At 38.8% G+C, this 25,979-nt stretch overlaps 1 protein-coding gene across 1 annotated transcript in view; it reads left to right on the top strand.

Annotated features, from left to right (window-relative positions):
- Positions 1-24,074, top strand: part of LOC311085624 (uncharacterized protein) — a 65,567-nt gene extending 41,493 nt beyond the window's left edge. The window contains exons 22-45 of the mRNA XM_084118157.1: positions 337-507; positions 648-818; positions 1,031-1,204; positions 1,365-1,535; positions 1,628-1,798; positions 2,095-2,268; positions 2,409-2,579; positions 2,726-2,896; positions 3,470-3,643; positions 3,810-3,980; positions 4,122-4,292; positions 4,475-4,648; positions 4,816-4,986; positions 5,828-5,998; positions 6,190-6,363; positions 11,382-11,552; positions 14,773-14,946; positions 15,169-15,342; positions 15,442-15,615; positions 15,708-15,881; positions 16,224-16,397; positions 16,556-16,714; positions 22,795-22,888; positions 23,285-24,074. Of these exons, the coding sequence (XP_083974283.1) occupies positions 337-507; positions 648-818; positions 1,031-1,204; positions 1,365-1,535; positions 1,628-1,798; positions 2,095-2,268; positions 2,409-2,579; positions 2,726-2,896; positions 3,470-3,643; positions 3,810-3,980; positions 4,122-4,292; positions 4,475-4,648; positions 4,816-4,986; positions 5,828-5,998; positions 6,190-6,363; positions 11,382-11,552; positions 14,773-14,946; positions 15,169-15,342; positions 15,442-15,615; positions 15,708-15,881; positions 16,224-16,397; positions 16,556-16,714; positions 22,795-22,870 (3,856 nt within the window). The 3' untranslated portion in view covers positions 22,871-22,888; positions 23,285-24,074. The remainder of the gene's footprint in view (positions 1-336; positions 508-647; positions 819-1,030; positions 1,205-1,364; positions 1,536-1,627; positions 1,799-2,094; positions 2,269-2,408; positions 2,580-2,725; positions 2,897-3,469; positions 3,644-3,809; positions 3,981-4,121; positions 4,293-4,474; positions 4,649-4,815; positions 4,987-5,827; positions 5,999-6,189; positions 6,364-11,381; positions 11,553-14,772; positions 14,947-15,168; positions 15,343-15,441; positions 15,616-15,707; positions 15,882-16,223; positions 16,398-16,555; positions 16,715-22,794; positions 22,889-23,284) is intronic.
- The last annotated feature ends 1,905 nt before the right edge of the window (positions 24,075-25,979 follow it).

The raw sequence follows: 25,979 nt of genomic DNA, 5'->3' as shown, positions 1-25,979 counted from the left end.
TGAAAGAATGTTGTGGTCAATATTGTCAAATGCAGCACTAAGATGGAGTAACACCAATAGAGAGATACAACCACGATCGGATGATAAGAGCAAATCATTTGTGACTCTAATGAGAGCTGTTTCGGTACTATATATGGTCTAAATCCTGACTGAAAATCCTCGCAGATATCATTTCTTTCTAAAAAGGAACATAGTTGTGAAGATACTGCCTTTTCTAGTATCTTTGACAGAAAGGGTAGATTCAAGATCAGCCTGTAATTAAGATAAAAAATGATTAAAAGCCGTTTCACAAGCTTGTGAAAATAAAATATATCAATGTATTTCTACTGTCTCCAGGGTTTTGGGTCCTGCTGCAGATGAAGCCTGTCAGTATGTTAGAGAAATTGTTAGTAAAAACCCGTTACTCCTGAGAGAGCTGAATCTGAGTGAATGTGAACTAGGAGACACAGGAGTGAATCAGATCGCTGCTTTTCTGCAGGATAAACACTGTCAACTCAGCATACTGATGTGAGTATTTTTAGTTTTGTATTCATTAAACATTTAAATATCTTAAATAAATCAGATGACCCAGATCAGTTCTCAGGAATCACCTAATAAGGCATCAAGTATTTCGTGTTTGTAAATTCTCCTCCTGTTGTTCATTTTAGGCTGTGTAATTGTGGTCTAACAGAGGAAAGCTGTTCAGCTCTCGCTACAGTCCTGAGATCAAACTCCAGTCTGAAAGAGCTTGACATGAGCAACAATAATCTTCAGGATTCAGGAGTGAAGAAACTCCAGATCGCATTAGAAAATACAAAGTGCACACTGGAGAAACTCAGGTGAGTGGTCTTAATAATATTGTTCTCTTGTGTTCAAAGTTAAAATTACTGTAGTAAACTAAAGAAAACGAAAAGACATGCTTTTGTCACCAGATCAGACCTTCTCTGACCAGAAGAGAAAATAAAGTGTATTTGAGGTTTTACGAAATAAAACCCGGTCACTAATATAAATATTATAAGAGATTTTGTTATTTTAAACCTCTTTTCTGTAGACTTTCAAACTGCAGCATTACTGAAGAAGGATATAAAGCTCTGGCTTCAGCTCTGAGATCAAACCCTTCACACCTGATAGAGCTGGATCTCACAGGAAATGATCCTGGACAATCAGGAGTGAAGGAGCTCGATGATTTACTACAGGATCCAAACTGTCAACTGAAGACACTGAGGTGAGTGTTTTTTTAAATATTATTCAATTGTCTTAAATCAATTTTAGCTGAAACTATCTAATATGTTTATAAAAGCTTTGTGCTTATAAACAGCCCTTTCACAAGTTTGTGAAAATAAAATGTATGGCAGGTAATGTCAATGTATTTCCTCTTTCTTCAGGTTTTTGGGTCCTGCTGCAGATGAAGTCTGTCAGTATGTGAGAGGAATTGTGGGTAAAAACCTGTTACTCCTGAGAGAGCTGAATCTGAGTGATCGTGAACTAGGAGACTCAAACCTGAAGAATCTTGTTCCTTTGCTGCAAGATAAACACTGCAAACTAAACACACTGATGTGAATATTGTGTTCTTTTATTATTGTATATGTTAGCATCAAGTACTTTTTGTTTGTAAATTAAATTGTCTCTCTCATGTTCATCATTTTAGGCTGCGTAATTGTGGTCTAACAGAGGAAAGCTGTTCAGCTCTCGCTACAGTCCTGAGATCAAACTCCAGTCTGAAAGAGCTTGACATGAGCAACAATAATCTGCAGGATTTAGGAGTGAAGAAACTCCAGGACGGATTAGAAAATACAAACTGCACACTGGAGAAACTCAGGTGAGTTCAATGAACCATTGTTTGATTTTAATAATATTTTTCTCTTTTGTTCAAAGTTAGAATGACTGTAGTAAACAAAACAAAAAATGAAAATACATATTTCTGTCAACACCCCATCACCACCCCCCGTCTGACCAGAAGAGAAACAATTGTTTGATTTTAATACCATAAAATCCTCTTTTGTTAACATTATAAATATTAAAATGCATTTGACATCTTTACAATTTAAAACCAATTTTAATTTATATTAATTTGATAATTTTTTTATTTTCTTTTTTTAAATGTCCTTTTTCTAGACTTTCAGACTGCAGTATCACAGAAGAAGGTTATAAAGCTCTGGCTTCAGCTCTGAGATCAAACCCTTCACACCTGATAGAGCTGGATCTCACAGGAAATGATCCTGGACAATCAGGGCTGAAGGAGCTCGATGATTTACTACAGGATCCAAACTGTCAACTGAAGACACTGAGGTGAGTTTTCTTAAAATTAAAGTGCAATGGTTTTAAAACATTTTTAGTTGAAATTGTAGTTGAAAATTGCCAGAGTCTTTGACAAGCTTGTGAAAAAAGCCTTATAGCTGGTAATGTTAATGTACTTATTCTCTCTCCAGGTTTTTGGGTCCTGATGCAAATGAAGCCTGTCAGTATGTTAGAGGAATTGTGGGTAAAAACCCGTTACTCCTGAGAGAGCTGAATCTGAGTGAACATGAACTAGGAGACACACGAGTGAATCAGATCGCTGTTCTACTGTTGGATAAACACTGTAAACTCAACACACTCCAGTGAGTATTTTGTTCATTATTATTATACATTTAAAGTATCTTAAATAACTCAAGTGACCAAAACACAATATTCTCTATTCATCACTGAATATTAGTGTCAAGTACTTTGTGTTTGTAAGTTCTCCTTCTCATGTTCATCATTTTAGACTGCGTATTTGTGGTCTAACAGAGGAAAGCTGTTCAGCTCTCGCTACAGTCCTGAGATCAAACTCCAGTCTGAAAGAGCTTGACATGAGTAACAATAATCTTCAGGATTCAGGAGTGGAAGAACTACAGAAAGGATTAGAAAATACAAACTGCTCACTAGAGAAACTCATGTGAGTTTAATGAACCATTGTTTAATTTTAGTAATATTGTTCTCTTTTGTTCAAATTTAAAATAACTGTAGTACTGTACACTAAGGAAAATTAAAAGAAATTATTCTGTTCAATTCACATTTATTTGTATAGCGCTTTTCACAATACACATAATTTCAAAGCAGCTTTACAGAAAGTGCATGAGTCCATATTACAATTTAAAGTGTTCTGATATCGGAGCTTATTGTCTAAGTATTTCAGAAATGACCAATACAAAGTCACAGTTCTCTCTATGTTCACCCGCTGTAAAAGCAGAAAAATATTACTTTAGAAAACTGGTATAAAGAGGAAATCAAGGATTAAGAATCAAATTGTCGGCGCTCCAAACTCAAACCGTGCAGCAGCAATAACACGAAGTGACGTAATGAAACTGGGTAACGTAACGAAACCCGCCTCTTACCAGACCAGAAATTTCTGACCAGAAGAGAGAGTAAACATCAGAAGAGAGAGTAAATTAAGTGAATCTGAGGTTTTATACAGTGTTCACTAATATTACTTTTATGACAGATTTACTTCAAAACCTCTTTTCTATAGACTCTCAGACTGCAGTATCACAGAAGAAGGTTATAAAGCTCTGGCTTCAGCTCTGAGATCAAACCCTTCACACCTGATAGAGCTGGATCTCACAGGAAATGATCCTGGACAATCAGGAATGAAGGAGCTTAATGATTTACTACAGGATCAGAACTGTCAACTGAAGACACTGAGGTGAGTGTTATTAAAGTAAATAATGTTCAGTAGTTTTAAGCCCGTTTTAGATGAAATATAAATAAACTGTCAAAAAATTACTCTAATTAAATGTTTAAAAATTATTACAAGCTGTTTCACAAGCTTGTGAAAATAAAATATATCAATGTATTTCCACTGTCTCCAGGGTTTTGGGTCCTGCTGCTGATGAAGCCTGTCAGTATGTTAGAGAAATTGTTAGTAAAAACCCGTTACTCCTGAGAGAGCTGAATCTGAGTGAACGTGAACTAGGAGACACAGGAGTGAATCAGATCGCTGCTCTACTGCAGGATAAACACTGTCAACTCAACATACTCCAGTGAGTATTTTTAGTTTTGTTTTTATTACAAATTTAAATATCTTAAATAAATCAGATGACCCAGATCAGTTCTCAGGAATCACCTAATAGTGGCATCAAGTATTTCGTATTTGTAAATTCTCCTCCTGTTGTTCATTTTAGGCTGTGTAATTGTGGTCTAACAGAGGAAAGCTGTTCAGCTCTCGCTACAGTCCTGAGATCAAACTCCAGTCTGAAAGAGCTTGACATGAGCAACAATAATCTGCAGGATTCAGGAGTGAAGAAACTCCAGATCGCATTAGAAAATACAAAGTGCACACTGGAGAAACTCAGGTGAGTGGTCTTTATAATATTGTTATCTTGTTTTCAAAGTTAAAATTGCTGTAGTAAACTAAAGAAAACGAAAAGACCAGATCAGACCTTCTCTGACCAGAAGAGAAAATAAAGCGTATTTGAGGTTTTACGAAATAAAACATGGTCACTAATATAAATATTATAAGAGCTCTTTTCTGTAGACTTTCAGACTGCAGTATCACAGAAGAAGGTTATAAAGCTCTGGCTTCAGCTCTGAGATCAAACCCTTCACACCTGATAGAGCTGGATCTCACAGGAAATGATCCTGGACAATCAGGAGTGAAGGAGCTCAATGATTTACTACAGGATCCAAACTGTCAACTGAAGACACTGAGGTGAGTGTTTTTTTAAATATTGTTCAATTGTCTTAAACCAATTTTAGCTGAAATTGTCAAATGTGTTTATAAAAGCTTGAATAAATGAGCTTATTAACAGCCCTTTCACAAGTTTATGGAAATAAAATGTATGGAAGGTAATGTCAATGTATTTCCTCTTTCTCCAGGTTTTTGGGTCCTGCTGCAGATGAAGCCTGTCAGTATGTTAGAGGAATTGTGGGTAAAAACCCGTTACTTCTGAGAGAGCTGAATCTGAGTGAACATGAACTAGGAGACACAGGAGTGGATCAGATCGCTGCTCTACTGTTGGATAAACACTGTAAACTCAACACACTCCAGTGAGTATTTTGTTCATTATTATTATTATTATTATACATAGACACCACAGTCAAACCAGTAAACATACATAAAAAGAAATAACAATGACAGTGTGGCGAGCACGGCGAGGGTTGGAGAGCATGGCACGAGGCCGGTGGCGTGATTACTGATTACGAGCAACACCTGCACAACACACCGGTCTCGTATCTCTCATGGAGAAGCAGAACTACAAAGGGGGAGCGACGACGGTACGGGACCGGTGCGTCGCACAGGTGTCACTCATCAGTAATCACGCCACCGGCCTCGTGCCGCTCTCTCCAACCCTCGTCGTGCTTGCCACACGCTTGTTATTTCTTTTTATATATGTTTACTGGTGTGCTTGATCATTATACATTCTGATCACTGTAGGTACAAATGATTTATTGTACCTTTCTGTTCTAATTCTCTGTTGTAAAATTCTACCAGTTGACCTATTACTCATAAATTTATGATGGAGAGGGTGAGTGGGGTCATTGAGGATTTGATCAATCTTTTTTAAGATAAGATCATTGTACATCTGAGCTGCCAACACCTGGTCAAGACCGATGATCTTACTGGCCATCTTGATCATGCACTGCAGTCTCTTTTGGTCCTTAACATGCATGTTGCTACACACACAGATAAGGCCAAAGGACAGAACACTCTGGAGGACACTTTTATAAAACATTACAAGAATGTGTCTGTCTAATCTAAAATCATATAGTTTCCTAAGGACGTACATCCACTGGTGCATTTTCTTAGCTTTATTTAGTGCACATTCATTAAAAGTTAGTTCAAGTACATTGTATGTATAATTTCTCCCTCTCATGTTGATCATTTTAGGCTGCGTAATTGTGGTCTAACAGAGGAAAGCTGTTCAGCTCTCGCTACAGTCCTGAGATCAAACTCCAGTCTGAAAGAGCTTGACATGAGCAACAATAATCTGCAGGATTCAGGAGTGAAGAAACTCCAGATCGCATTAGAAAATACAAACTGCACACTGGAGAGACTCAGGTGAGTTTAATGAACCATTATACCATATTGTTCACTTTTATTCAAAGGTAAAATGACTGACCAGACCAGACCTTTGCTGAACAGAAGAGAAAATAAATAAAGTGTAATTTAAGGTTTTACGATGTAAAACACACGTTCACAGATATTAATTTTAAAATAGATTTGTTTTTTCCCAAAAATCGTTGCTGTAGACTTTCATACTGCAGTATCACTGAAGAAGGTTATAAAGCTCTGGCTTCAGCTCTGAGATCAAACCCTTCACACCTGATAGAGCTGGATCTCACAGGAAATGATCCTGGACAATCAGGAGTGAAGGAGCTCGATGATTTACTACAGGATCGAAACTGTCATCTGAAGACACTGAGGTGGGACATGATGAAATAATACAAATAAATAATATGCATGTGAATTATTTTATGTCGCCCTTTGTCACAACGTGAAGGCTGAGGTTTTTTTCGACCGGTGGGGATTTCTTTAAGACTGCAAGGGAAGTTTGGCTTCCCCTATAATTAAAAAAAAAATTAATGGTCAAATATGTACTGTTGTTTAAACATTTTATTGACTAAAAATGCGTTAGAAAACGTTAATCTTAAAGACGAGTTCGTTCAGAATCAGTTACATTTAGCAGGTCGGCTGACTCGATTTCCATCTCTTACTATCACGTAGTGTGAGTAAGAGACGAGTATCACGAGTGTCATTTCCCTGTTGAAGCCCAGCGTCCGTTGACTTCAATGGGGCTGCTTTGAACAAGACGGTCATTGGATAAATGCTGCGATTATGTCCCGCCCATGAACGCTCTGCGTCTCTGGGGATGAATGGAGGAGTGGGCTGGCCTGGACTCCGGGCTTCTGCGTGATGATTGGAGGGTCTTTCGAAAGGCTGCATCTCCTTTTGCTTGACAGCGATTTCATACAATAAAAAGTCGCTGATGCTGAAGCTATTCGAGCTCAATCCCATCGGGGATTTTGCAAGTGTAGTCGAAAGATAAACTGCTGCAACCTATTTCTTGGTATTTGCTTGTCGAAATTGCTAGCCAATTTTCATAATACATTTCACACAATTATACATTTATTATATTATTATTTATTATATTTTTTTATAATAATTGCCTACAAAATTCTAAAATCTGCCAGTTTAATGTGACATGTAAGCTATATGTATCTTTTCGTTTGCAGCGATTATTTTTCCAGTTATAGACCAGTGCTCAAGCACTGACTAGAATCCAGCGTTGACAAGAATCAGCATTCACGTGCTCAAAAATGTGTTTCACGCTGACAACAATCCGGTGGTGGCTAGAATCACTCCTTCAAACTATCTGTTCCGGCTTTCTCAAAACAACTTAAAGTTAGTCTCGACAAATATTTTAATACATGCAGCAGAGGAATGGAAAAAGTATTGACTTAAGAACCACTTATATTTTCAAATATTTTCAATAAATCATGTTCCTATTCATTCTGGCGACAAATTTTAAAATTAATTAAACTATATTCTATTTAAAAGGTAAAACTTTTACATTTTTGGCTGCTGTTAATTAAATTTTGAATGTCAAACATGTAACCGTTGCATTTTTTTGCTGCTCCTAGCTAATTGGCTGCTATTTGTGATAAGCCACAAAATTACCATTGCTGTTGCATTGTAACCGTTGCATTTCGTTAAGACTGATGTACACTGATATATAGGCTAAATGGTACTTAAGATGACTTTATTTGCTTTCTGGGAAACTATGATAATATTTCCACTGTTCAGTCAAATCAAAGGGTCCTGGATAATGAATGGGTCCAAAAAAGGTTGAGAACCACTGATCTAGTGGAAATAAACATTATAGACAGAAAGCTTTGAGGGAATACTCAAGTAACTCAGCATAATCTTATTAACATTCAGGGGGTAAGTATTTTGTACATGTTAAGCATGTGCAGTTAAAACACTCTTATAAAACGTAACTCTTCAATCAACTTTAAGTAGTAACACTGTTTTGTGTATGGGTCTTTCTAGGTAGCTGCCTTACTCCACCTGGTCCAAAACTCATTTGCCAGAAACTGAACTCTCTTCCATCTTTTCTTAAGATAGAGATCCTCCCTTACAAACTCGCCAGTAGGTGGTGCATTGATAGTGGACTTGTTTATTATTTGGAATCAATGGTTCTGGACCCACAAGATCATTGATGTGTTCTGAGGTCAATGGTTGACTATTTACGATCGCCTTTACTTCATACATACACATTTTAACAGTCCAAAGCAGTCCACACCAGTATAAGAAAGTGGAGGGGTAGCTTCCATCCTTTCTGGTGGCAGGTTAGCTGTCCTCTGCTCCTGATTGGATTTCCTTAGCTTCCTAAACTTAATGCATTTGTAGATAAAAGATGACACTTCACTACTACATCCCAAAATCCCAATAGTATTGGAGCGGATTTCATTGATGGTCATGCCACAACCTTTATTTTGCACCTTTTCACGGAATAGATGAGATACATGATGCCCTTTTGGAAGAATGGCCAGATGCTTGACATGAGGGTGAAGCTCTGCCTGTCTCAATTTTCTTCCCATACCATGGTCCTTGATAAATTGTCTTAACTTGTACAGCTTGTTGAACTGATTAGAATTAACTTCCCTTGTCTTAGAGACTTGATTTTATCACTGAACACTTCTTCTTGGACTGTACGGATTAAAGGCATTGTGGATTAGTTGGATATTTCTACCAAACCAGCACTTCTTGCACAACGTTTGAGTCTTGCTATGGCTTTCACTGCCCTATTCCATTCCGAAAACTTTGGCAGGCGAACTGACAGAGATCTCTCTTCCTTTGCCTTGGTTGTAAGAACTTGTGCCCTTTTGAGCTCGAGGTCTCCATCATTAATCTCGCCTTTCTTAATGTCCTCCTTAGGGAGGGTTCTCTTTGCCATAAGAATCTTGGACCAGTAAATCAGTTCGATCCCATGAGTTCCTTTACAGTTAGCCTACAAGAGGCATGGTCAGCATGGTTTTGATATAATGCAACATACAGTATGTCCATTGACTAGGTTCAGTGCTTGTTCTGATCTGCTGCATTCGATTGGCTACAAATGCATGTTACCATCTTGCATCATTGTTAATATAACTAAACCTTGGAGTTTGTCCAGTATTATTCATGAATGGCATCTAATTCTAATAATATTTTGAGTAAATCACCAGTTATTGTACTGACCACTGCAGCGGATAGCTCCAGGTGGGGGATTGCAGTTACCTCTGTTGGGGCAACCCTAGCTTTACCCATAACAAGATTGTAGTAGACTTCTCCAGACCTGGTCACTGTCCTGAGGTATGGACATACTCCATAACCTGACACAGTGGCATCAGAGTAATGGCATCAGTGAAATTCTGTAAATTTCAATTGGCCCAAGTGAAAATCTGTAAATTTAATTTTATAATTTACAGAATTTCACTTGGCCAATTGAAAAATGTAGATGTTATTGGTCACTTGAATTTTTTGATTTGGGAGGGTTAGAAATTTTTTACAGTGCATCTGATTGTGACACATTCTTTGTAGTTTTTTTTTTTTTTTTTTTTTTTTTTTTCAAATAGAATGGAGTGACAAATCCAAGAGGATCAAAAGTGGAATCAATTGTAGACAGATCTTTTCACTTTTAGTGAAAGGATTTTCCTTTACTAGTAACTAGCACTTAGGTTTACTTTAGGTTCACCTAAATAACAGATCAAGTCAGTCGCACCTTCAGTACATTCCTCCTTTGGAATTGTGGTGATCACCTTCTTGCTGTTGGTGATGAATTTGTGCAAACGGATCTTCCCAGTACTGCTGAGATCCCTGGCTTCCTTTACAAGCTGGGTTGCCTCTGTTCACACTTGCCAAGCCATCGTCAACATCAAAATTAGGTTGTATGATCTTCACTGTGCCTTACCATCACCTTGTGGATCCAAGGTATTTGAGCCCGAAGTTCTCAAATCCAGTCGAGGAAGCTGCTCTGAAAAAGTGGAATTTTTTATTTTCATAGACTGATAGTGGGGCTTCCATGTTACCTACTTCCTACCATAGGAACCTGATGTTTTCTCGATCCTTTAGGGAAATATAACACTGGTGGAACATACTCTCCATATCACACCTAATGAATAACTGTCCTTTTCTGAAATGACACAAGGCTCTAACAAGGGTATTTGTGAGATCAGGCCCAATCAGTAGATGCTCATTCAGAGAAGTATTCTGAAATCTTGCAGGGCTAAGACACACAAGGTTTGTTGCTGGACAAGGTTTGTTTTTTGGCTAGTCTGGTCTTTCACCCTTAAAGAGCAATGGTATCTGATAGTGCTCATCTTGTAATTGCTTAATGCCTCCGTTTAACTTTACCAAAACCTCAGGTGTTGTAAGGTCGGGAATTCCTCCTTATTCCTTTAAACAAAGTCTGGCTGAAAAACTTTTACTATCTCTGCTGGAGTGATTATCTCCTCAACCATGTTCCTGCATACAAAGTAGACTTCAGACTTAAGTTTGTGAGATGGTTCACCAGCTGGTAGAACTTGTTTCATTGTAATCCTATTAATCACAGCGATTTAATTTTTGTAGTGGTTGTGTTTGATGAAACCCAAAACAGATCTTTGTGCAAACAGCTGATCTTCATTACCACTGAGAACATCTCTGGGGATTAAGCCTTGTGCTTCACAACCTTGAACTGCTCGCTGAATGCCAGGATACTGTCTCGGGTCCTTAGCATAAACCTTATATGCCTGTATGTATGAAGGAGTGGCAGGCCATGCAAATTCCACTGGACAATTCTCATTGGCCTTTTCTTTACTACTCAGAGGTGATTGGGGCTCCCAAGTGAGACCAAGTCTCCCAAGTCTTTGTCCCCTCCTTCAGGGAATGAGGGTTACTATAGTAAATGAGAACTTCCTTTCATATAGGATTACTGTTGTATCAACACAGACATCAGTAAAGTAAAACTAAACACAGATCATGTTCCCTATTAGTGGATGAACAATCCAGCGCTTGGTGAATTTTGCTCCATAACGATAGGAAGAGCCAGCTTCAAAAGATCAATTAGTGAAGTCACTATGAATGCTTAGCTGTCACAAGCAAGTCCCTATGCTAAATTTCTCATCTCCTGCTTAAAAGCTAGAAAGATCTTGAGACACTAATTTCACTGTCCATTTTTGAGAATCATGATCTAGTGAACTTGTGTCTTTGCTTTGTGGGGCGTCTCTGGTTCCTTTTTTGTAGTTTGTAGTAATGCTAATTTTCTTTGATTTAATTGTGACTGTTTTCAAAAAATTACTTATTTTTATATTTAACGTAAAACTGTTAAAAGTAACTAGAATTTGTTATTACAAACAATCTTAACATGTTTTGTAATGCAATGCACACTGAATTGGATCCTGCTTTAAATTCCCTTCCGCAGGTTTTTGGGTCCTGCTGCAAATGAAGCCTGCCAGTATGTGAGAGAAATTGAGGGTAAAAACCCGTTACTCCTGAGAGAGCTGAATCTGAGTTTAAATAAACTAGGAGACACAAGAGTGAATCAGATCGCTGCTCTGCTGCAGGATAAACATTGTCAACTCAACACATTCAAGTGAGTATCTTACATAATTTAACAGGTTACATGACTACTAGTAATGATACAGTAGTTAGACCCCAAGCAACATTTTAAAAATACAACAACCATTCATTTTTAGTTTTTCAATTACAGGTTAAAAAAGGAAAAAGGAATGGACACAAAAGTACATGGACCAAATGTTCCGGGGTCAACGTAAATAAAATGTAGAAATCAAAATTTCGCATTTTTGTCAAACAGAAAAAAAGTTTTGTCAATTATTTTGATTTTCAATTAAATAAACATTGTATTTACCAGTCTAAAAACGAATAAAGAAGAAAGCATGTTTTTCGTTTTTCAATTACGAGTTAAAAAAGGAAAAAGGAATGGACGCAAAAGTACACGGACCCTGTATAATGAGTGCGTTTCAGGTCTGTGTTTTATTGGTTGTTGTCTCCCCTCTTCCCACCCTCTACACTCCCACTTTTCCACAGCTTTACATGCCAATTTTTTTAGATATTTTCCAACTCCTAAATGTAAATAACCAGCCTAAAACGGGGGTTTTCATCAAGTCATCAAGTCAGTTTGATCCTGACTCAATAATTATTTCAGTGACTAGAGAGAGAATAATGGTTTACTTCCAGAGCTTAAATAACTCCTCAAATAAGTAATGGAGTAAAAACAGCTGAACTGTGTAAGGTGTGTGCCAGTAAGTCTGATCGACGCCTCATGGAAGCAAAAGGCTCTCCTGAGAATTAACATTTGAACTTTTGCATATGTAAGAGGAACATCCGAGACGCAGCACACAGTGCAGCTCACACTTCATACTCACCATCTCCCCCTTCATCCCCCTTCTCCTCTTCACCTAAAATACACTGAAAATCTATGCAATGTTAAGTATGTACAAGAAGTAACTATACAAGAAGTTGATCGACTAACGTCTTTTAATGGTGGCCAAAACCTCTACTGAAGTAAAACGATTGAATTAAGTTCAAGAGGAGGCATTCCAAGGGGTTATTAAAGTATCTTTGATTGTGTACGTGTGAATGCGGCAAATCTCAGATATTTCGCCAATTACCTCTGTTTTGATGACTCTAACTGACGAAATTGTATCGTGAGACCTTGCGAGAGAGATTCAAGGACCTCAAAGTGATATAGCTTCCTGATCTAGGCCGGTAAAATATAATTAAAGAGTTAAAAAAGAATAATCAAATATTCGTTCACTTTTAATGATACCCAGACATCATTAAATCTTTTTCATTTATGGAGTCGGATGGAAATAACGAGTCAATACATGTAAGAAAATTTATTTTATTTAATCTTGTTGTGTTGCGGAAAAGGAAAGACAAGTAATACGCAGAGAAACCTTCCCCATATTATTGGAAACCCTTATTGGACCAATAGACGGGCTTAGAACTGTAAACACTGAGTCAAACAAAAAAAAAACTTTCAGCTGGTAAAATACATTACTGTTAAATTTAGTTTATGTGCAAATACAGGGTTTTTTTTTTTTTACTGTAACATTCTAACAGTGTGCTATCTTGTAGTGCAAGGTGTAATTTTTTTCAGAAAACAAATGGCTTTCAATAAATTACAGTCATGGACCATTAGTATTTTATGGAAAGCCAAAGCTGACTCAATAATAAAAAATAAATACAAACAATAAATATATGAAGAAATGTTAAAAAGTAAATAAATAAATGAGTATTTATTTACACTTTATACTTTTATACTTTTATTTCCTTATTTATGTAATATATAATATAATATAAATATAATTGTATTTTTTCAACATTTATATTCACTTTTATTTATTTCCTCTTATGTATGTATATATTTATTTATTTATACATTTATTTGCTACACACCCTTTCATTAGCACACAGGGGAAGCAATTTAGCAATAAATAAATGTAAAAAAAATTATAAATAAATGCATATATGCATAAATAAATATGGAAATCAATTAATTATGCAATTACACATAAATTAGGTAATAAAAGTATAAATTCTCATTTATTTTTGTTTTTTACATTTCTTCTTATATTTATTTATGTATTCATTAATTATTATTTAGTCAGCCTTGGCTTTCCATAGTGTGTGTGGTGAATTTGTAAAAAAAAAAAAAAAAAAAAAAAATTAAATAGACAAAATACAGGAATACATTTTCTGATTATATTTTGAAGAAAATAAAATAAAAATCATGAATGAAAGAATCTAACTCTTTAAACTTAAGCTATAATACAAATGTACGCATTTTTTGTGACTCTGGGTTGCACCGTTTTCATTCAGGAGACTTTTTTTTTTCATATATGCACACATGCACACACCACTTGCCAAACAGTCTCATCAAAAATCATCCCAATCGCCTCTTCTGCTGTGTTACTCCTTCTTCGCCATGTTTTTGTTTGTTTCTTTTTTTATGCAATCCAAAACTCCCTAAAGTGCTGCACTCCATATATTTCCATTCAACTCCTTCCTTCCCGCTCTCCTGGAAAGCAGCCGTCATTTGGTGATGGAAAGCAAGAAATTATTGTAATAAGCAAAACATTGTCAAAAAAGCACATATTGTCTACTGTCAGAAGCAATTCGCATTTTTTTGACTGTGAAAACTGTGGAAGAGTTACGGTAGCATGAATACAGCTTGGTTAGATGGTTGGCTATTTAACTGGTCAGGTTTCTATCAACATAACTCCATCTTTTTCACATTTTAGCATTCATATAGTGATTAAAGTTTTAGCAATTCATGGTTCATCTCGTTCATCTTTGTGAAGATCTCTATCAGTTTTTGTGGAAAAGTGAATATTGAGGTTTGCTGTCACTTAGCTGCACTAGTTCTGTGTTGTTTGGGCACAATCCTTCTTAGTGTTTGACGGTCTCTATCATTCACTTTTGGTTTTCACTTACTATTCTTCTCCACTGAAATGCTTTATATACATAATCAAAATTGAATTTGATTTTTGGAAGCCTGACAGGACACGCATTTCATCCACGGCTTGTACTAAACACTGCTAAAAAAAACAAAACAAAAACTTAATAATAGATATACTATAGATAATATAGACAATGTTAGAAAAATAAAAGATAATTGCAACGTTTGTCTGCAAAAATATTAACGCAAATAATGTTTCTTCACATTTTTTGTCATAACTTGTGGTATTTGTAATACCTTTAGAATGACAAATTACTGTCAGACATGACAAATTATTTTCCAAAACCTTAAGTGGTCTGACCTATTTTCTTTTTCTTTTTGTCTTCAGTCTGTGGAATTGTAGTATAACAGAGAAACAGTGTCTCATCCTGACTTCAGCTCTGAAATCAAACCCATCGCACCTGAAAGGGGTGGACCTCAGTGGGAATCAAATTAAAAGCACAGGAGTGAAACACTTATGTGACACACTTAAGGATTCACACTGTGCACTGGAGAGATTGAGGTCAGTAGCATTCACATACAAGATTTAAAATGATTTTTCAAAAAGAAAAAAAGAAAAACACTCAATATTTAAGACACAATCTTTATTATAAAAAGCACTATAGAAATAAAGGTGATTTGACTTGATTTTAAACAAAAATACATTTTGTGGCTTTAAATAAATAGTTTTTTTCTGTCTTATTTTATGCTCTCTTTCTAATGCTCTTTTGCTGTTTCCTTTTAGATTGAGCTGCTGTGATATGACAGACGAAGGTTGTTCTGCTGTGACTTCAGCTCTGAAATCAAACCCATCACACCTGAGAGAACTGGACCTGAGCGGGAATAAACTAGGAGACTCTGGAGTGAAAAACCTCAGTGATCTACTGATGAACCCACAATGCAAACTGGAAAAACTACAGTTAGTAACATTATACTGTAGAGCAGATTCAGTGTGTATTTACTCACACTTGAACTTAACATGGATCTGAACTATTATCTTTTCTCTTTTTGTCTTTAGTCTGTATGAATGCAGTATCACAGAGACTCAGTGTCTCAGTCTGACTTCAGCTCTGGAATCAAACCCATCTTACCTTAAAGAGCTGGACCTCAATAGTAATGAAATAACAAACACAGGCGTGAATCACTTATGTGATGCACTGAAGGATTCACACTGTAGATTGGAGGGATTGAGGTCAGTGACATTCACATAGAAGAAGAAAAAACTTTTGTTATTTAAATGAAACAGAATGAAACGGATGCTTTTTCTTGTTTCTCTATATGTAGGTTAAGAGGCTGTACAATGACAGGTGAAGGTTGTTCTGCTGTGACTTCAGCTCTGAAATCAAACCCATCACACCTGAGAGAGCTGAACCTGAGTGAGAATGAACTAGGAGAATCTGGAGTGGAAAACCTCAGTGATCTACTGATGAACCCACAATGCAAACTGGAGAAACTACAGTTAGTATCATTATACTGTAAAGGAGATACTGTGTGATTAAAGTTTACTCTTTAGTTTATTTTAAGACAACAGACACAAGTTACATCCTATATAGTGCTGCTTCTTCTGGCATTTCCTCAGTAAAAGAAGGATTGAAATATCATGTTAGAAAATTAGCTATTGGCTACTGATTGTTCAGCATGTGTTTCAGTATAAAGAACATTAAACTCTGAAGCATTTGAAACTTGGTGGTTATAAAATAGTTTCATATGCTGAAATATGACACATTTGGTGTAAAACCAGATAGAAGTGACAAGTCCAAAAAATAATGTAACATGATGCATTTAACTTTCTGCCTTCAGTCTGTTTGAATGCAGTATTACAGAGAAACAGTGTCTCGTCCTGACATCAGCTCTGAAATCAAACCCATCACACCTGAGAGAGCTGGACCTCAGTGGGAATCAAATTAGAAACACAGGAGTGAAGCACTTATGTGACGTACTTAAGGATTCACACTGTAAACTGGAGAGATTGAGGTGAGGAACATCATAATGCTTTATCACAGTTTAAATCGGTCCAATTTCATACTATATATATATATATATATATAATATTATTATTATTATTTTTTTTTTTTACAATTATTCATTATGATTTGTTTTGTGATTCTGTCTTCTTGTTTGTCTCTTTCTAGTCTAAAAAGCTGTGGCATTACCGATGTTTCTTCTTTAACTCAGTCTTTGACAAACACAAAAGCACTGCAGTTTTTACATGAACTTGATCTGAAAAACAATACTATAAGAGGCTCAAAGCAGCTCAGAGATGTGATACGTAACTCAAACTGTACACTGAGGTGAGTAAATTTCACTTTGTGGTATTAAAGAGAGCTTCATTTACCTTTGATACATCCACAACTAAATGTGGAAAAGAAATTCTCATTAAAGCATTAGTTCACTTTAAAATAAATGGAAAAAGGATAATACAGGCCTTCCGAAGCAAATTCATTTTTTTTTGTGAGAAAATTATCTATATTAAAAATGTTATAAAGTAACATATCTAGCTTCCGCCAGACCGCCTTACATATTCAACTTACGAAGAAAGTGTAACTCCTTTCGCAGTTCAAAATGCTTATGCTACCTCCAACGTCATAAGTCAGTTACGTTTTTTCCGTAAGTTGAAAAAGGAAAGCTGTCTGGCGGAAGCTAGATTCTTTACTTTATATTGTGCTAAATATGGATATTTGTCTTACACAAAAGCATCGCCTCGCTTTAGAAGGCCTTTATTAACCCCCCAGATACATGTGGAGTCCGTTAATGATGGATGGATGCACTTTTTTGAGCTTCAAAATGGTGTGCCCCAATGGCAGTACCATTATAAAGCTGGGAAGCATGAGGATGTTTATTAATACTTATACTACTCAGACTGTGTTTATCAGAAAGAAGAAAGTCATAAACACCTAGGATGGTTTGAGAGTAAGTAGTAAATCATGGGGTAATTTTCATTTTAAAGTGATCTAATCCTTTAAGCTTTATTGACAGAGTTTTGACAGAAAAAAGTGAAGTTCAAAACCTTTTTTTTTCACTTCGACAAGCAACATGTCATATAACTTATTTACTTAGTCCAACACAAAATACAGCTGCAAGCAGCGATGACGGGCCTAAGCCCTGTTGCCACCGCCACCCCGGAGGCTTTAGGAAGACTGTGCACGACTGGCAATATGCATTTAAACTGGGTGAATGGAAAAGGATTATGTCGAGATATGAGACTCTTCCTGTTTCTCGTTTTGGTCATTCATTTAATTCCTCACCATGGCAACATCATTCGAGATATCCAATATCCGTTCTCAGTGTTGCATCATCAATGTCTTGGCATCATGTTTGGAAAGATTGGTGCTAATCATAAGAATTCCCCACGAGAAGTAATTAAAAATACAGAGCCTGATTTTTCAAAAAAATCCACATTTACGGACAAGAAAGTTAGCCACCTTGAAGAGAACAATATATGAACCGAGTTTGGTGACTGTAGACTTTCGTCAAAAATTGCCCCTCCTCCACACCTTTTTCTAAGGCTTTGCCCTTGTCTACTGGCCGACAACTATATGATGTGTATATACAATTTTAATGCAATTTGAAGCATGCCAAGAGCCTTATGTACACCCTAAAAAACATTAAAGTTTTATGCATTTAACAGTATTTAAAATATCAAGAATCCTTTTGCAGGTCTACATCTGCCGTGTCTTGACAGTATTCTGACGAAGTTTGAAGTGAATCTTTTAAAAATAGTGACACACTTCCTTCTGCCAGTTGGTGGCACTATAACTTTGACTCACAATAGTCACATCAATGGTATCGGCCTCCTACAACAAATAGTCTGCTAAAGTTTCATGAAAATCAGTCAATGTTTGCAGAAGTTATAACACACTTCCTGTTTCCATTTTTCTTCCACAAATATGTTGCCTCGCCACGGCCAAAATGTTAGAGGTATCAAAAATCTGCTCGCAATTTAGCATCCTTATTGTCTTGACATCATTATGTTGAAAAAGGTTGGTGTGAATTCTATTATGGCTTTTGGAGCAGCAGTTAAAAAATGAGAGCTTGCTTAAAACAATCCACAGTCCCTATCAGATCTCTATAACTGTATAAAGTTTGGTTACTGTAGGTGAAAAGGGGTGCTGCAGACCACAATAATATTTCATTTATTGTCATTGCAATGATACAACGAGATTACATTAGAGCATCAAGAGACAGTGCAAGAGATCAACAATAGCGTATTTGTAAACAGGGCAAAGCGATTCACAACAAGAAAAATGTTATATGAGGCGAGGAATCACTAGTGTATATTGGTGTATAGTTGTGTGTGCTGCAGCAATGCAAAGTCCAGTACACAGTTATTGCAATTGTTGAATAGTATGCATAATAGATGGATTAAGTGAGATTTACAATAGCACATTTTGTAAACAGGGCATAGAGACATAACAAACAATGAAAAAGGGTATATGAGGTGAAGAGTCTCTAGTAACCAGGGAAATTTGTATAATTGTGTGTGTTGCATCAATACAAAGTCCAGTTCACAGTCATTGGATGATATTAAGTGAGTAGATTAAGTGAGTGGAGGGTGGAGAAGGGAATGGTGCTTATTCAGCGGTCTAACTGCCTGGGGGTAGAGGCTGTTGGCCATTCTGGTGGTTATGGCTTGAAGAGAGCTTTACCTCCTGCCCGATGGTAGCAGGCGGAACAAGCAGTGTGCTGGATGGGACTGGTCTCTCATGATGTTGTGTGTCCTACGCATACAGTGGGAGGTGTACACAGATGAGATCCCGGGTGTCACATTCACCGTCTGTCATCGTCCTGTCTGCACTACAGTTCCCAGAATCCTCCTTGTTTCCACACCTGAACTCACTCCCTTCATTACCCGCCTGTTCATCATCTGCATCACCTGTCTTGTGTTCATCTGTCTGCGTATTTAAGTTCCTTCTGTTCACTCATCACTTGTCGGTCAATGTTTATGTTAGGTTTGTTTAATGTTAGGTAGTCTGTTCCTGAGCACACGCTCCCTGTTCCGTGTACCGTTGTTATTGAGAATTAAAACCTTTGATCCTTCATCTTCGTGTTCGCCTCCTACTTCATCAGCCACCCAGAAGCCTGACAGATTGACCGACCAAGGTAATGGATGAACACCTCAAATTCATCCTCGTGGCTCAGGAGAACCACGACATCCTGAGCTTTGCCAAGGAGTTTTGGCAGCTCGCCCTCTTAAGCTCTTTGAAGGACGAAACCCTCAGCACCCTGTTCTGGATCGGGGCCTCTTTCCATCGTCCTCTCAACCTCCCAGACACCACCGGACTGAGTTGGAAGGAGACGGTAACCCGGTGTCTGGAGAGTGTTGCGACCCGGTCCAGAACACCACCCAACCCAGCACTTCACGCCAGTCCAGCCGAGCCCGCACTTCACGCTAGATCTGCCGAGTCCAAAGCAGTATGCGCCGTGCCCGCCAAGCCAGAGACTGTCCACCCAGTGTCTCCTGTTCCTGTCCTCAGCCAGAGTCCGGACGAGAAGGACTTAATTGACCTTTTTTCAGAGCTTCCTTCGCCGCTGGTCCTGTCCAGCTCAGAGCCCTCTTCGCCGCTGGTCCTGCCCAGCTCAGAGCCTTCTTCGCCGTTGGTCCTGCCCAGCTCAGAGCCTTCTTCGCCGCTGGTCCTGCCCAGCTCAGAGCCTTCTTCGCCGCTGGTCCTGCCCAGCTCAGAGCCTTCTTCGCCGCTGGTCCTGCCCAGCTCAGAGCCTTCTTCGCCGCTGGTCCTGTCCAGCACAAAGCCATCTTCACCGCTGGTCCCGTCCAGCACAAAGCCCTCTTCACCGCTGGTTCCGTCCAGCTCAAAGCCCTCTTCACAGCTGGTTCCGTCCAGTTCGAAGCCCTCTTCACAGCTGGTTCCGTCCAGTTCAAAGCTCACTTCACAGCTGGTTCCGTCCAGCTTAAAGCCCTTTTCGCCGCTGGTCCCATCCAGCACAGAGCCTTCTTCACCGCTGGTCCCGTCCAGCCCAGAGCCTTCACCGCTGGTCCCGTCCAGCCCAGAGCCCTCTTCACCGCTGGTCCCGTCCAGCACTGAGCCTTCAGCGTTGGATCTGCCCAGCACAAAGCCCTCATCGCTGGATCTGCCCAGCACAAAGCCCTCATCGCTGGATCTGCCCAGCACAAAGCCCTCATCGCTGGATCTGCCCAGCACAAAGCCCTCATCGTTGGATCTGCCCAGCACAAAGCCCTCATCGCTGGATCTGCCCAGCACAAAGCCCTCATCGTTGGATCTGCCCAGCACAAAGCCCTCACCGCTGGATCTGCCCAGCACCGAGCCCTCGTCGCTGGATCTGCCCAGCACCGAGCCCTCGTCGCTGGATCTGCCCAGCACCGAGCCCTCGTCGCTGGATCTGCCCAGCACCGAGCCCTCTCTGGTACCCGGGACTTTTCCCAAGTATTTTTTGGGGGGGGGCCATAGGGCTCTGTCCTGGCCACCTGAGGGGTCCTCACCACCATGGCCACCTGAAGGGTCTTCACCGCCGTGGCCACCTGAAGGGTCTTCTCCGCCATGGCCACCCGAAGGGTCCGCACCGCCTTGGCCACCCGAAGGGTCCGCACCGCCTTGGCCACCCGAAGGGTCCGGACCGCCATGGCCACCCGAAGGGTCCTCACTGCCGTGGTCGCCTGAGGGGACATCACCGTCCTGGCCACCCGAAGGGTCCTCTCCGCCGTGGCCACCCGAAGGGTCCTCACCGCCGTGGCCGCCCGAAGGGTCCTCACTGCCGTGGCCACCCGAAGGGTCCTCTCCGCCGTGGCCACCCGAAGGGTCCTCACCGCCGTGGCCGCCCGAGGGGTCGTCTCCGTCCTGGCCACGCCCACAGCCTGCTCCACCGTGACCACACCCACAGTCTGCTCCGCCCTGGAGGCTTCCTGCCTTGTCTCCCTTGCCTTGTCTTCCCCGTCAGCCTCCAGGGCGACCCACCCTCCCACCCCTTTGGTCTTTCTACGGCGCGAGGACGCGCCTACCGGGAGGGGGGGGTAATGTCACATTCACCGTCTGTCATCGTCCTGTCTGCACTACAGTTCCCAGAATCCTCCTTGTTTCCACACCTGAACTCACTCCCTTCATTACCCGCCTGTTCATCATCTGCATCACCTGTCTTGTGTTCATCTGTCTGCGTATTTAAGTTCCTTCTGTTCACTCATCACTTGTCGGTCAATGTTTATGTTAGGTTTGTTTAATGTTAGGTAGTCTGTTCCTGAGCACACGCTCCCTGTTCCGTGTACCGTTGTTATTGAGAATTAAAACCTTTGATCCTTCATCTTCGTGTTCGCCTCCTACTTCATCAGCCACCCAGAAGCCTGACACCGGGAGGACAGTCCCAATGATTTTGCCTACAGTTTTCACCACCCTCTGAATCAATTGCTGTTCAGCTATAGTGTATCTAGAAAACCACACTGACAGCCCATAAGTCAGCACACTTTGAATTGCACAGTTGTAAAAATGTATCATGAGCCTCTTGGGGAGTTTCGCTTATTACAGCTTCCTCAGGTAAAACAGCCTGCTGTTAGGCCTTCCCTACAGCTGAAGTGATGTTATTGCCCCAGGACAGATCCTCCGACACAGTGAGACCCAGAAATTTTAAGTTGTTCACCCTCTCACCTGCCTCCCCATTAATGTTAAGGGGTGAGTGACCAGGGTGGTGTGATTTACGAAAGTCAACAATGATTTCTTTCATCTTTTTGATGCTAAGTACCAGGTTATGCTTTTTACACCACTCTGCCAGTAGTTCAGTCTCCTCTTTGTATGCTGTCTCGTTGTTTGTTATGAGGCCGAGGATGGTTGTGTCGTCAGCAAATTGAATGATGTAATTGGTGGGCAAGGAGGCAGAACAGTCATGTGTGTAAAGTGTGTAGAGTAGTGGACTGAGCAGCACGCAACCCTGAGGGGCACCAGTGTTGATGGATATGGTATTAGAAACATGCTCGCCTACTTTCACACATTAAGAGCGGTTGAGTCCAATATCCAGTTGCATAGTGACTTGCTCAGTCCAAGGTTACCCAGTTTCAGCAGAAGTGTATTTGGCCATAGTGTATTAAAAGCTGATCTAAAGTTGATGAAAAGCCGCCATGCAGCACTCAAGCATAGAAAACTAAATAATGTTTTAAATTTTATATATATATATATCTATATATATATCTATATCTATATCTATATATATATATATATATATATATATATATATATATATATATATATATATATATTAGAATATTGTTTTAGAAATGTGTGTGCAAACAAAAAGTCAGTAACTAATGTGAATTTCATCTTAGTTTAATGTTACATTTAATTTTATTTTATTCAATTTAATTAATATAACTTATTTACAATTCTTTATTTTCTCTTCTGATTCCTCCTTACAGAATAGACAGTGAAGAGGCTTCATTGGGAGCTGCTTCAAAATGGACTGGTGGACGGTTTAAATCCTTGTTTAAATAGGAACCTGTGAAATGAATGGTGAGGAGAAGAGCCTTACTATAGTAGTGTATATGTGTGATGATGTGACGTCTGTAACCAGAATCTAAAATGTTTATTAAATATTGAAATATTAACTCTGAGAAAATCAGCACAAAAAAATCAAATCAGTGTTTATAACAGTTTTAATGCTTTAAGATTTAAAAAAAATAATTCTTGTATACATACATTTGCACAAAACTGCAGGTATTACTAAGTTTAATGGATACATACATGCATTAATGTATGAATGTAATAATCCATACAGGTTATAAGAGCTTCAGACTTTATTTTGAATTAAATGAAGCAATATTATAAACGCATGTGCAACAGGAGTAATGTTGAATGGTTATTGTTGGTTTATTGTTGATATAAATGATGATTTTGTTTTATTCACAGGTGCAGCAGTGAAGAGAAGAGAGTCAGTGGTCAGAGCAAAAAGAATTCTGAGTCCATAGTTTATACCAAATTACTTTTTATACTTTTTGCATTATTTAATCCCGCGTCCCAGTCAACAGCTCTTCCATATCCTGAATGAACATTTGTTTAAAAATAGATTTTTAAAGGATTTCTGCTTTTATCTTCTCTGCCATCCTTATTTGTCTTTGACTAAAACTGTTTTACTCTCAATCAGCACTTTGGGTTTTGTACATAATTTAATCATTTATTTAATATGAAGCAAAAATGTCAAATGTGAGCAAAGAGAAATTTGATTGCATGATACAATTTGATCTCAGGTCAGTTGTACTTGGTTTTGATTTATTTGACAGCTTCAGTACGAGTTTGAACTGACTGAATCATGTGTCATGTATTTGTGCACCGCTGAAGTTCTTGACAACTATCTGAGAAATAAACATTAATAATCATAAACACATTAGCATAAGGATATAAAATCTCATATAATTATTTTATATTGATATAATGCTGCACCTCAAACTACATCACCCTTCTAACAGAATGTAAAATGTATCTGCAGTTTCTGAAAATCAATCAACTGGATGGGGCGGAGCTTTTGATACTGCTTATAAGCAGTCTTTTTTTGTATATACAGCTGTGTTGCTTAAAACAGTCCTGTTACTGTATACATTTAATAATTCTCTGTTTCCTCCATTCCTTTTTACTTCTGTTTGATGTTTAATGTCTTTGTATGGATTTTTTTTTTTCTGAAAGCTGAATAAAAAAGAGGGAGAAAAAAAGATTACACAGATAATTTAATTTCTTTTGGTTGGTGCAGAACCGTTGAAAAACACACATATGACCAGGGACGTGCAGATAGTTGCTCAGGGGCAGGGGATCAAATGTAAAAAAGGGGCATATATATATATATATATATATATATATATATATATATATATATGCTCATCATGCATTTATTTGATAAAAAATACAGAAAAAAACTAGCCTGGAAATCCAGACCTAAATCTGAAGGATTAATGGTCTGGGATCGACTAATGAAAATCGGCCAGCTCGAGGGGCGGCACCAAGCATGCATTTGAAAATCTCACTGCACGCAATTGGATAACACTACGACCAATCACAACAGTAAACCCCATACGCTACCAGGGGAGCTAACTGTTAGATTAGACTCTAGACTTCAGCCATATCCGGTTGGCAAAACAGCAAAAACGTCCTTCTTGCAAAGGAAGGATTCGATCGCCATCTTTTGTTCCTCTTTTAGATAAAAAGCCAAGTCTTAACTCGTTCATTGTAGCGGCCAAAGCCGTTTCAAACAACTGGTGTTCATCCATAGCCATCTTGCAATGTGTACTTATGACTTTGACGTCACAGCGCTGTCGTCATCTGTTTAGCTCGCCTCTGGCCCATCTATATCATATAACCCGATGTGATTGTTGCAGCTCGGATACAAGGGCATATTTAATGAGCATCATTACTCAACACCAGAGTAAACCATAGACAGTAAAAGAAATGAACACAGCGACCCCATAGACTTCAACGGAGACAAGTGAAGTCAATTAGAAGCACTCACTTCCTGATGGCTGAGCGTACTGCGCAGACTCAAACTGAGTTTGACGACGTAGATGTGACGTGAGCAACCCGTCTGACAGTTGTAAGTTTTCTAGTAGCTGTGCCAAGAGAAATCTGAATCATTCCCTTCCAAATCTTGCAGACACTACCTGTGAGTAGGAGCTGTCCATGATCTAGTATAGGAGCAGAAGCAACTTTTCTTTTTCTCTATGGGCTTCTCCCTTGACTTTATGCCTCCACGTCCCCCCGACAATAAACAATGGACAAAAAGTGTCTTTAAACACCTCAGATGTAAAGTTATTCGCTGTCAAAGTGACGCCAAAATGAATGGGAGTCAATGGAATGCTAACAGCGTATGGCTTGTTAGCCAATGGATGCCCCCATAGAAGGTACACTTTCCGGATGCTGGACTACCCCCTTGAACAGAAATGATTAGTTTGAGTCTTCCGGAGTTTGGGTTCGTCTCGGCCGGGTCCTCCGTGTCTTTCGTTCTTCCTGTCAGTCCCATAGAGACTATGCTGTCAGTACCGGAAAGAGAAATGATTAGTTCATAGTCTTCGGGTGATTTAGGGTTAAAACCAACACATGCATACCATTGCGAATATTTGCCTTTGCAGCTGTCCGTCTCCTCCGTTTACTTCTCCTCAAACAATAATGGGCTAAATGAGTCCGAAAGGCCCTTTTGGTCTTTTCAGCTGAAAAAAGAGAAAAGAAAATATCATTATGTATAATATATAGGATTATTTAAAGGAAAAAGTACTGATTTACCTTACAAATATTGGATTTTACATTATTAGGCATTAAAAGCATGGTAAGTGTTGTGGTTAATATGCATTTACAACAAATATCACTTTAAAACTACAAATACTGAGGTAAAAGCATGGTAAGTTTTATGGTTACTGTCCTTTTGCCACACCTATCACAGTAAAACTATGGTTACTGTGGTAAAAGCAGTGCAAGTGTTGTGGTTGTGCATTTACAATAAAGTATCACATTAAAACTACCAAAAGTGTGGTAAAAGCATGATAAGTTTTGTGATTACTGTCTTTTTACTACACTTATCACAGTAAAACTAATGTTACTGTGGTGAAAACATGGTAAGTGTTGT

Source organism: Abramis brama, assembly GCF_963993115.1.
Source record: "Abramis brama genome assembly, chromosome: 6".
Taxonomy (NCBI): Eukaryota; Metazoa; Chordata; class Actinopteri; order Cypriniformes; family Leuciscidae; genus Abramis; species Abramis brama.
The sequence above is the reverse complement of the archived record's forward strand: the minus strand, read 5'-3'. Positions and strand labels throughout refer to the sequence as shown.